This window comes from Cricetulus griseus, unplaced genomic scaffold (genome assembly GCF_003668045.3).
Source record: "Cricetulus griseus strain 17A/GY unplaced genomic scaffold, alternate assembly CriGri-PICRH-1.0 unplaced_scaffold_19, whole genome shotgun sequence".
Taxonomy (NCBI): Eukaryota; Metazoa; Chordata; class Mammalia; order Rodentia; family Cricetidae; genus Cricetulus; species Cricetulus griseus.
In genome coordinates, this window is record NW_023276908.1 from 40237 (window position 1) to 52039 (window position 11803).

At 46.7% G+C, this 11803-nt stretch overlaps 1 protein-coding gene across 1 annotated transcript; it reads right to left on the reverse strand.

The window, feature by feature from the left end:
* Window positions 1-1481: 1481 nt before the first annotated feature.
* On the reverse strand, window positions 1482-9048 carry LOC113838232 (carcinoembryonic antigen-related cell adhesion molecule 3-like). Its single transcript, XM_027434043.1, has 5 exons — window positions 8985-9048; window positions 7396-7755; window positions 6646-6663; window positions 4836-5189; window positions 1482-1843 (listed from the first exon to the last, which is right to left on the reverse strand). Exons 1-5 carry the CDS (start codon window positions 9046-9048, stop codon window positions 1482-1484), a joined length of 1158 nt encoding a protein of 385 aa, XP_027289844.1.
* Window positions 9049-11803: the final 2755 nt, after the last annotated feature.

Genomic DNA, 11803 nt, shown 5'->3' on the forward strand with positions numbered 1-11803 from the left:
CCACTGCTCTTTTGCTGTAGGCAGGCCCATGGGTGATGTAATTCATGGCTGTGTTGTATTCTGCAATTTTAGAACTCTGGGTGCTATGCACTGATTTGTACCAGGTAAAGTCTCGCAGATCTTCTGGCAGATTGTGAACAAGGAGAAGAACGCTGTCCCCTTTAACAACATTCTGTGGTACTGGCTCTATCGTGAGTTGGTCAGAGTTACAGTACACAGAAAGGGAGGCTGAAAGACAAAAGAAAAACAGTCATCACAAGGATCGTGTGCTTGGTGGAAAGATAGCAACCTTTATCCTAAACAGATGCATCCATCACTCAGCCTAGAGATGAGGGTGTGGGTGTTTGTAACCCACTTGGTAGATGTCAACATCATGACCTTCATTTCCTCAGTGACCCTGAGTATGTCATTTCCTCTACATGTAACTCTTTCCTGAGGTGTCTGTACAGCTGCCCCACACCGCCCTCAGCCAAGCTCTGCACACTGAGGTTGAGATTATGCCTCCTCTGAACTTTTTCTCCACGATACCACATCCTCATTCTAAGCCTTTTTTCTCAGATTCCACTGTGGCTCCAGTCAACCCCTGACTGTACCTTCTGTATGTCTTTGCTGCTCTGCCCTGAATCCCACAAGTCTAGGATTGCACAAGGGCCAGAAGAAGTCTGATATTCTTGGCAAGCTCAGGTATTAGAAAAGACTTATATACTAAGGTGGCTGGTTTTCTGCCAATGTCACACAAGCTCCAGTTGACTTGGAAGAGGGGGACTCAATTGAAAATGCCGCCACCATGTTGGTCTGTGGGGAAATTGATGGTACAATGTTTTAAACTGGTGGTGGATGTGGGAGGGTCTATCCCACTGAAAGCAGTTCTGCTCCTATCCCAAGGGTTCCAGGATGACATAAGAGACAAGGCTGAGCAAGCAATGATGAGCAAAGTGATAGGCATCACTCCTTCACTTTCTCTGCAATAGTTCCTAGATTTTATTCATGAAAGTCATGTTTGGAGAAAATAAATGCCCCACTTTGACATGGACAGCCCAAAACCATTGCTCCCATTCAGCACTAAGAGGCATTCATAGTCTAGACCTGGCAAAATGTCCCCCATGGTGATTAGTAGTTGGCCCTTGGAGAGTGGAGTGTGGACAAGGCTTCCTGGTGACTGCCTCTTTGTTAAGATGCCATGTTTTCCTCAAGCAGACCCTGCATGATGCCTAAATCTTCTGTCTTACTGAAACGTGCATTGAGATGCCCAGGAGACTGAGCATAATCTGACATCTTAGGCTGAGTGACTTTGCATCAAGGATTTTCTTGATGCAGGGGGAGTTTGATGATGTAGGATGATCTATCACCATTTGTCTCCATCATGTGCGTCCTCCACTAAGTGCTCAAATGCCAACATGGGGACACTATGCACAAGCCAGAAAAGACACTGTTAGTGTTATGTGTCTAAATACCACAGAACACTGAATGATCACAAAGAATCACTTACTCTCTACCAGGAGTTGTACATGTGCTAATCCAACCTGCAGATCTGTGGTCAGCGTTCGTAGGGTGTAGAATCCAGCGTCTTTCCTGGTTACATTCTGGAGCAGCAGGGATCCATTACTGTACACTGTCTCTCTACCACTGTGTGCAGGACCCATCACAATTGAATTTTTGGCAATTCTGTGTCGGGCAATCTCATGGTTCTTGAACACAATTGCTCCTTTGTACCAGAAAATGGCTTGGATATTCTTCGGGAGGTTGTGAGCCACTAAAAGAGCACTTCCCCCTTCAGCAACGCTGGGTGGAACTGACTCAACAGTGGGCTGGCCAGAGGTGAGCTGGGGCCTACAATGGGAGGCTAGAAGGGAAGAAAGATCCATTAGTATTAGGACTTTTGAATTTGCCTGAGTTGGGGCAATGTGTCCTGAGCAGGTGTGTGCATTGCTCAGCCAAGATATGTGTCTCCCTGTCATACTAAGCGAGTCAGAACATGAGCTCTATTCATTCAGTGTCCTGCACATGTCATGTTCTCTGTGTGACACCCTCTGATCAGTTGTTAACAGGCCCCAGCTCACAGACCTCAGACCCCTGCTCACATTCAGTCTAGATTGGTGTTGGGGGTATAAATTCCTGGCTTCTATCCCTGCAATCCTTGACACCTGACTCTCTGAGTTTTTGTTGTCTATGTTTTTTCCTCCTGTGGTTCCAGCCAACACCTGCCTTCACCTTTGAGCTTCCTTTACTGCCCTATCTTCAAGACCACTTGGAATACATTTTTGTGAAGCCAGGGTTAATCTCATTTTTGGAAGGCATGCTGCCTAGAAAAGGTCCTGACACTCGTGGAGAATGAATGAATGAATGAATAAATGAATGAATGAATGAATGTGAGAATGGGCGTCATATGTTCCAAGGTTCTGCATGTCCAGGCTTGTATTTAATTTTTACATGTATTTCCATTTCATGTATTCACGAAAGCATGCTGGTGTGAACGCATGTGCATTCCTGCATAGTTATGTATATTGCTGGGTGTGTGCCACAGTATGTGTGGGGCAGAGGACAATTTTGAGGAGTAAGAGGGTTCTCTCTTTCCACCACAGGAAAGCTGGGGGCTAAATTCAGGTCATTGGGCCTGGTGGAATTTGCCTTCACTCAATAAAACACCTCACTGACCCACGCAGGTTAGATTCTTTTCTTTTTCACCTGCTATAGCTGGGAGCATCTGTCTTAAGAATATAGCAACCAACCTGATTGTCATTGAATAGAAAACAGACTGGCTTTCATCCCTACCCCTTACCATTTCCTGTTCACCGACAACTTCCTGTTGCTGGACCTCTGTCCACCTCTGTACCACCTCCACTAAGGGGGTAAGCAGACACCTTGATTCTCCTTTAGACTCTTGTCCACCTTAGAGACCCCACCCAGGGCCTGAGCTCCCCCTTCCCACACATGGCCAGGGAATTCTCTTGACTTAGGAGACTGTCCCTTGCCCTTGGTGCCCCTTGGAGAAGGTAGGGATCTTGATCCCTTGGAACAAAGTGGGGTCTCCGAGGGATCCAGCACTGCTACCTCACTCCTCTGTCACCCAGTCAGCTCTGCTGTCCCCCAGTCAGCTCTGATATATCTGAGTCAACTCTGCTGTCCTGTTTCCCTCTGAGCTAAGCCTGCTACAGGGCAGAAGCCCATTAAATAGCCACATGGACTGTGGGTGGGTCCTTGTCCAAGGCACTTCTCCTTCCTCTCCTTGGCATTGCTTGGCGATTCTCTTCCTGAATCTCTTTCTTTATGTTTCAGTCCTCCAGACCACACAGTGAGCAACCGGCCAATAATCATTCCTGTGTCACAAAGTCCAACAGCTCACCCCAGGGCTGACCTCTGCTGTGCAGCACCAAAGAAGGAGACTTTCATCCCTATGCATTCTCTGTGACTCAGAAACTCTGTTGTGAACCCAGTTGTCCTTGTGCCATCAATGTTCTGGTAAGGGGGAATTTGCTCTCATCCAGAAGGTGACAGATGTCTGTGACAGTTGGAAAGAGACCCCCTGAGGGATGGCAGTGGATGGATCCTCATTGCTTATCACTAGGGTGAGCATTCAAGGTCAGATCTTGGACAGACATCCATGTCCTGTCTGTTGAGAAGGTCACTTGTGTCCTGGAAAGGTGTGGTCTCACCTTGCTGATGAGGGTTTCAAATGGAAAGCTAAATTTCAGCTTCTTTTTTTGGCTGAGGTGTGTTTCAGGTTTCTTCATATCCAGCCTGACATTTTAGGGATGTCTCTATCCTTTGCTTGGTAATTCCCCTGTGGTCACCCTCTCTTTCCCTATGCTAGAAGAAAAGAGGGTGAACATGGTACCCTAGCATAGTACTTTTCTCAGACAAAAGAAGCACCAGGAGTTCAGAATGGCCTGTGAGAGGGACCTCCAGGTCTATTGGTACAGAAATGGAAATCACATATGGTTCTTTTGTCTTCTCTAGAAAACCAGTAACTCAGGGTTTGACTGTGAGCTAATATAACCCCCTGGTGATCAATTGGATGGCTGTAGATCATGTCTGGGATATGTAAAGACCATCAGAGCCTGATACTATTTGACTGCATGAGACAATTCCCTGGGGTGCACTCCAGAGGACAAGAAAATACCAAGTGGAACCACGTCCTCTGTTTTTCACTTTGGGGACACGGATCTTCCTGTGAATTATCATAAGCCCATCAAAAGAGTGGCTGGTGGCCTGAGCACCTGTCTAGCTCTGCCCTCCATGCTGAGTCTCAGAAGGAGGTGCCCAGGTGACCTAGCTTGAATGTGACTCTCTGATCATTGCACTAGCTGGTTTCACATGCTGTGAAATATGGACACACAAACACTGTTGTTCCCTTTCAGCTCCACAAGGAAGTAAGATCCCAAACCTGGCAAAATACTTCCCAAGGTCACTTGTAATCAAGCCTGGGTTAGATGGCTGGAGCCAGGGAATCCTGGGACTCACCTGTCTCTGAGGATCCAGGATATGCCTGATGCCAACAGGGTCCTTCTCAGTTTTATGTTCATGGTGAGAGCACCAAAGACAAGACTGAGTCTAATGCAGTAATTCACTGACTTACTGTTTCCCATAACACACATAAGACACACACACACACACACACACACACACACACACACACACACACACCCCTCTGTAGTTGGGTCTGGGCAGGAGTCTAATCTATGACCATTTGACTCTAGTATGTGTGTCCTGCCCTGAGTGCTCAAACACCAAAATGGAGACACAGCACACAGAATGTAGGGTATGAACAGGTCAGGCAAGATTGTCCTGTGTGTGTTCACACAACCCAGGACTGGATGATCACAAGAATCACTTACTGTCTATCTGGAGTTTCACATGTGCTAATTCATCTTTCAGATCTGTACTCAGAGTTCGTAGCGTGTAGAATCCAGTGTCATTCCAGGTGACATTCTGGAGCAGCAGGGATCCATTGCTGTACACTATCTCTCTACCACTGTGTGCAGGGCCCATCACAATTGAATTTTTGGCAATTCTGTGTTGTGCAACCTCATGGTTCTTGAACACAATTGCTCCTTTGTACCAGAACAAGGCTCGAAGATTCTTTGGGAGATTGTGAACCACTAGAAGGACACTTTCTCCTTCTGCAACGCTGGATGGTACTGATTCAATAGTGGGCTGGGTAGAGATGGGAGAGCGCTCGCAATGCAAGCCTAGAAGGGAAGATAGAGATTGATCAACAGCAGGACCCTTGTATTTGTCCAAGATGAGGCCCTGTGTCCTGAACAGGTGAGTCCATAGCTTAGCTTAGGTGTATGAGTGGTGTCTTCCTGTCATTTACTGACTTCTACATCCTCAGTGTCCCTGCACTTTTCATTTCCTATGTATGGCTCCCTCTGTTCAGGTGCCAATATGGTCCTGGTTCTCTGCCCTCAGAACCCTGCTCCCCACATTCAGTGTAGATGGGTGCTGGGGGGATGACTTCCTGGCTTCTTTCCTTCTAGACCATGACACCTGACTGGATGACTTTTTGTTGTCTAAGTGCTTCACTCTGTGGTTCCAGTCAGCACCTGACTTCACCCTCTAGCTTTTTTAACTTTTAGTCCACTGGGACTATGGAATTGTGAGAACCTGTATTTGTCATATATATATATATATCTATATCTATATCTATATCTATATATATATATATATTAAAGAAATGGTGCCTGGAAAATGCCATGATATCTTGCTCACACACATAAAGCCTGTCTGAAGATTAGAGGATGGAGCTTGCCACTAGCTAACCATAGAGGTCAGGAGGTCTGTACAGACAGGCAGGAAGTGAGATGGCTGGGCAGAGACAGGAAGTGAGATGGCTGGGTGGAGAGAGGATGTAAGTGGGAAGAAATAGGAACTTGTTTGTTTTTTCCCACTAGGAAGCTAGTGAGGTAAAGGTGGCTTGGCTTGCTTCTTCTGTTCTCTGATCTCTCAGCTGTTTCCTCTGTGTTTGACTCCTGGTTTTTATTATTGAGACCAATGAAGAACTCCATTTACAAGAAAAACTCAGACATCTGTGGAGACTGGATGGATGAGTTGCAGGACTCTGTATGCCCATGGATTTATTTAAGGACTTCATAGGTTTAGGAATACAGAATTTTCCCATTTGCTTTGATTTTTATGCTTATTTGTGTGTGAGTGTGTGTGCAAGGGTGAGGCAGTGGGTGTGGGACAGTGTTAGGAGGAGGTCATTAGTCTCTGGTTTTCAGACAATGAGGCAGATGCTTATATCTAGTAAGCTACATCCCTGATCTACACCAGCTTGAGTTTTCCTCTGGGATGCTAAGCCTACACCATCAGTCTAAAGACAATGTGGACATGCTGATTAAGTTTAGATGCAAACTACCCCTCTACCCCAATTGCATTTTCAGATTCACCAAGAATAAGTTTCCTGCTGCCGAATCTCTGGCCTGCCCCGTGTCTTCTTTCCTACAAACCAGGAGTCTCCACTAAGTCCTTGGCCTCCTTAGGAGACACCAAATTGTAGATCAGTCCTTTTCTCTCACACACTGTCAACTCATGGTTCCTCATCCGTGAGCAGGCATCCCTGAGAGCCATTGACACATTACAGAGGGATACAAGGGTGCATCCCTAGTCTCTGTGGCCTGATACACCCTACTTCTGTGGCACATCTGCTCCAAAGCTCTGCTACCCTTCCTCAAAATGAGCTGAGACTCCTTCCAGGCAGGAGCATCTCCATGTGCTGTGGGGGTCTCTGTTCCAAACACTGCTCGGTCCCCTTACTCTCAGGGCCTCCCCTTATCCCTATCCACTTCTCTCTTTTTGCTCCACTCTCCAGACCACACAGAGATCAAAAGGACTGATGAGCTTCCCTGAGTCCTGAGAGAACAGAAGCTCACCCTGGGTCTGCCCTTTGCTGTGTCCTGGCCCTGGGTCTGTCAGCACCATAGTGGGAGCCTCTGTATTCCTTGTGGGACACAGAAACCTAGATAGGCACCCAGTCCGCCCTGTTTTTCTCAGTGCTCTAAAAAGATGGAATATCCTCTTAGCAGGTGACAGAGATGTCCCTTAGGCTTCAAAGGGACCAGCTCAGCACGGCCTGGGAAAGGGGACCGATCCCTTCACACTGCAGTCGTCACTGGGTCTTTCTCGAGAACACATTCTGTGAGAACCCCAGGAGTCTATACAGAGCTGATCACCTTGGCTGAGTTCCCTACCATGCATCCACCTGTGTGCAAGGTGAGGTCAAAAGAAGAATTCTCATCTACTGCAGTCATTCCCCAACGTGTGTGTCCTGCACTGAGTTCTCAAACCCCAACATGGGCCACATACAGAGGGGAGGTAGACACGGTGTGACCTGACATTTCTGTGTGTGTTCAATGGAGTGACCCCACCCAGAGTTCACAAAGGATCACTTACCGTACACGTGAAGGTATATGGTTGTCGTTGATACTATACCTAGTTGTCCATTTATGGTTCGGAAGGTGTAGTATCCGGTGTCCTTCCGGGTGACATGGCGGATCTGCAGGGATCCGTTGCTGTACACCGTCTCTCTACCACTGTGTTCGGGCCCTGTCACACTTCCATCCTTGGCCAGTGAATAGAGTGCAATCCCAAGGCTCATATTGCTCACCCCTTTGTGCCAGACAAAGGCTAGAATATTGTCTGGTAGATGATGAACACGTAGGAGGACGTCTTCTCCTTCAACCACTTGGGGCGGCACTGATTCAATGGCGACTTGGGCAGTGGTGGTCAGGTGCCAGCAGGTTAAAAGGGAGGCTAAAAGGGAACAGAGACAAGACATCAATACTGAGCAAGTGTGACACTACTTACCTTAGGTGTGTGGGTAGGGGTGTGTCCACCCTCCTTGATGGAGGTGAGAAACATGTCCTCAATTCCCTCAGAGCCTATTATTTCCTCTTTATGGAATTCTGTACTCAGTTTCCACTGACTTCCCCACTCAGTGTCCCCATCTCCCCTCCTCAAATAGTGTATTTGGTGTGAGGAGCCATGCCTCTCTGACATCCTCTTCTAGAGGATTATCACTCTGAATTTCTTTCTCTATTCCCTGCTTGCTTCCAGTCAACCCCTGACTTAATCCTCTGGGTGCTCTGATGTCAGGTACGCTCAAAGCAGGGGTTGTCCAGAACAGGTATTAGTGTGTCCTCTTTGGAAGGTTCAGTTCCTGAAAAATATTCAGGTGCCAGTGGATAGAAGAAGGAAGGAGGGGGCAAGGAAGGAAGGAAGGAGTGAAGAAAGGAAGGAGAAATGTGTCTCCATGGGTTTATCTACGTAGTTCTCATGTTTGGAGCAAATAACTATTGTTATACTCAAGTGTGATTTAAAATTTTTTACATTTTCTTATATACTATGTGTGTCTGTCTCTGAAGGCACCTGTACCAGGGTGTGTGTGTGTGTGTGTGTGTGTGTGTGTGTGTGTGTGTGTGTGTACCAAGCACCTGTGTGAAGGGCATAGAAGAGCCTACAGTTGTCTGTTCTCTCGATCTACCCTACAGGAGCAGGGGACTGAATTCAGGTTGTCATGGCTCCACGCACTGACCATCTCTGTGGTCTACCCCTGTTTGATTTCTATTTGGAGGGTCACACTGTCATGGTTGGGAACATCAGGCTTCAGAATATTGCAGCCGATATAAGAGACTTCAAATGGGGAGTATTTGAGGTTTTTCTCTTCCCCTCATTGCCTCCTGCCCACTGAGAGCTTCAGGCTGCTGAGTCTCTGTCTCTCACTCTACCTTCTGCTATGTGTGTCTGTCTCTGACGGCACCTGTCCCAGGGTTGCATGTGTGTGTGTGTAGACCACAGGGGTAGACCACAGAGATGGTCAGTGCGTGGAGCCATGAAAACCTGAATTCAGTCCCCTGCTCCTGTGTAGATAAACCCATGACTGCAAACAGAATCCTCGAGTCTCCTCTGGGGCTTCTTTCATCTTTAGGAGACTCCAGCCTGAGTTCCTCTCCCCTACACAGTCAGAGATTGGGTACACTTACCTGTGAGCAGGAGCCCCTGCCAAGGTGAGCAGCCCTTGCAGGGAATCATAGCGAACTCCTCCATCTCTCCTCTCACTGTGCCGTCCTCCCTGTGAGGAGAACTTCAGCTCTAACACAGTCCCCAGGCTCTGCTGTCTTTCCTCCTTCTGGGATGAGCGGTCCCCCAGGCTGGAGCACTTCCCAGAATTCAATGGGCTCTGAACGGTGGGGTCTGTGTCCAAGGCACTGCTTTGTCTCTTCTGATCTTTGTCCTGCCCTACATCTCCTTCAACTTTTCTCTCTTTATGTATCTTCTCCAAGGAACACATGAGCAACAAGGCTGATAAGCATCCCCATGCCCTCAGAGAACAATGGCTCATCCCAGGGCTGACACCTGCTGTGTCCTATTCTTGGATCTGTCATCAGCCAAGAAGGAGCCTCCATCCTGCTTATGTGTCCTTGTGACACAGAGACACAGCTGAGCACCCAGTCTGCCCTGTGTTCTCAGTGCTCTGGGCAAGTGGAAATTACCCCCAGAAGAAGGTGACAGCTGGAAAGGGACCACCTGAGTGATAAATAGGGATGCATATCAACTCTTTATCACTAGTGTCACCGTTCAAACTTCTGATCCAGGTGGGAAGCCCAGGAGCAGTTGTGTCAGGAGTTTCATGTCCTCAGTGTGGGAAAGAGGTGACCTGTGTGTCCTGGAAAGAAAACTGTGGGCACACTTCCTATGGAGGATTTCAAGGTAACAGTCTTAGTTAGGGCTTCTTTTGCTGTGAAGAAACAGACACCAAAAAGCAAGTTGGGGAGGAACCAGTGTATTTGGCTTACACTTCCACTTTGTTGCTCATCACTGAAGGGAATCAGGACAGGAACCCAAATGGGGCAGGATCCTGGAGCCTGGAGCTGATGCACAGGCCATGGAGGGGTGCTGCTTACTGGCTTGCTTCCCTTGGCTTGCTGGCCCTTCTTTCTTACTGAACCCAGGACCACCAGTCTAGGGATGACATCACCCACGGTGGTCTGGACCCTCCCTCATTGGTCACTAATTAAGAAAATGCCTTACACCTGGATCTCATGAAGGCTTTGCATTAACTAGGGCTCCTTCCTCTCTGATGACTCCAACTTTCGTCAAGTTGGCACCCTAAACAGCCAGTACAGCAATCTCCCAGCATCTGGTATTGACTGAGCTGTGTGTTGACAGAGACCCCACGTCTTCCGTGATCTTCCTGGGTAACTGTTACGCTTCACCTAGGCGATTCTCCTGCAGTAATCCTGTCTTCCTGTATGATAGATGCCCTATCATGGGTAACTTTATGGTTCCCCAAGCAGAGGGGTTTTGTCAGACAAAAGAAACACAACAGGGTTTGGTAGGTACTCGGGGTTAGTACACACAGGATTAAAGTCAGTCTGCAAGGGAAGCTCATGACTCAGGGAAACAATTTTCTGATTATTGAGTCCTAATATCCCTACCTGTAGTTCACTGGGAGAACTGCAGTCTCGTGGCTAGGGCTCCGTTAGGCATGGTCAACAAGTCAACCTTGAATTTCCCTGTTCCCCTCACACAGTTGAGATGCAGGGCCTGTCATCCTGTTTACTGTGCTCTCCAGGACTCCTAATTCCATCTATCGTAGACATGGTCTAGACATGGATCAAGATTTGTCCTGGGAATCCCAGGAGTAAAGTTGGAACAGTGTTTTTATATAGTGAATTACATGGATGGATTTTCACATGTTGAACCATCCTTGCTTCCCTGGGATGAAGCCTACTTGATCATGGTTGATGATTTTTCTGATGTGTTCTTGGATTCGATTTGCCAGTATTTTATTATTTTTGCATCAATATTCATGAGGGATATTGGTCTGTAGATCTCTTTCTCAGTTGTGTCTTTGTGTTGCTTGGCTACCAAGGTTATTGAAGCCTCCTAAGAAGAGTTTGGTAATGACCCTTCTGCTTCTATTGTGTGGAATACTTTGAGAAGAATTGGTATTAGCTATTCCTTGAATTTCTGGTAGAATCCTGCGCTGAAACCATCTGGCCCTGGTTTTTTTTTTTTTTTTTTTTTTTGGTTGGGAGACTTTTGATGACTGATTCTATTTCATTAGGGCTTATAGGTCTGTTTAAACTGCTCAACTGTTCTTGATTTAATTTTGGTAAGTGAAATCTGTCCAGAAAATTGTCCATTTCCTTTAGAGTTTTGAATTTTTAGGAATCCAGGTTTTCGAAGCATGACCTGATAATTCTCTGGATTTCCTCAGTGTCTGTTTTTATGTCTTCCTTTTCATTTCTAATTTTGTTAATTAGCATGCTCTCTCTCTCTGCCTTTTGGCAAATTTGGATATAGGTTTGTCTGTCTTTTTGATTTTCTGGAAGAACCAACTCTTTGTTATTTTGATTCTTTGTATTGTTTTCCTAGTTTCCACTTTGTTGATATCAGCTCTCAGTTTGATTATTTCCTGGTGTCTACTCCTCCAGCGTGCATTCTTGTTTGTTTTGGATATGTTGGTGTTGTTGGTGGAACTGTGTGTGGGTTTCCACCACAGTTCTCTTTTGGATGATGGTAAAGTGGGATTATCTATTGCCTCTAGTTTTCTGGTTGTAGTTAACTTCCTTGGGTTGCAGTTTTCCTTCCAGGACTTTCTGTAGGGCTGGATTTGTGGATATGTATTGTTTGAATCTGGTTTTGTCTTGGAATATCTTGTTTTCTCCATTTATATTGATTGAAAACTTTGCTGGGTATAGTAGTCTGGGCTGGCATCCATGTTCCCTTAACGTTTGTAGAATATCTATCCAGGACCTCTGGATTTCAGAGTTTCCATGGAAAAGTCAGGCGTATT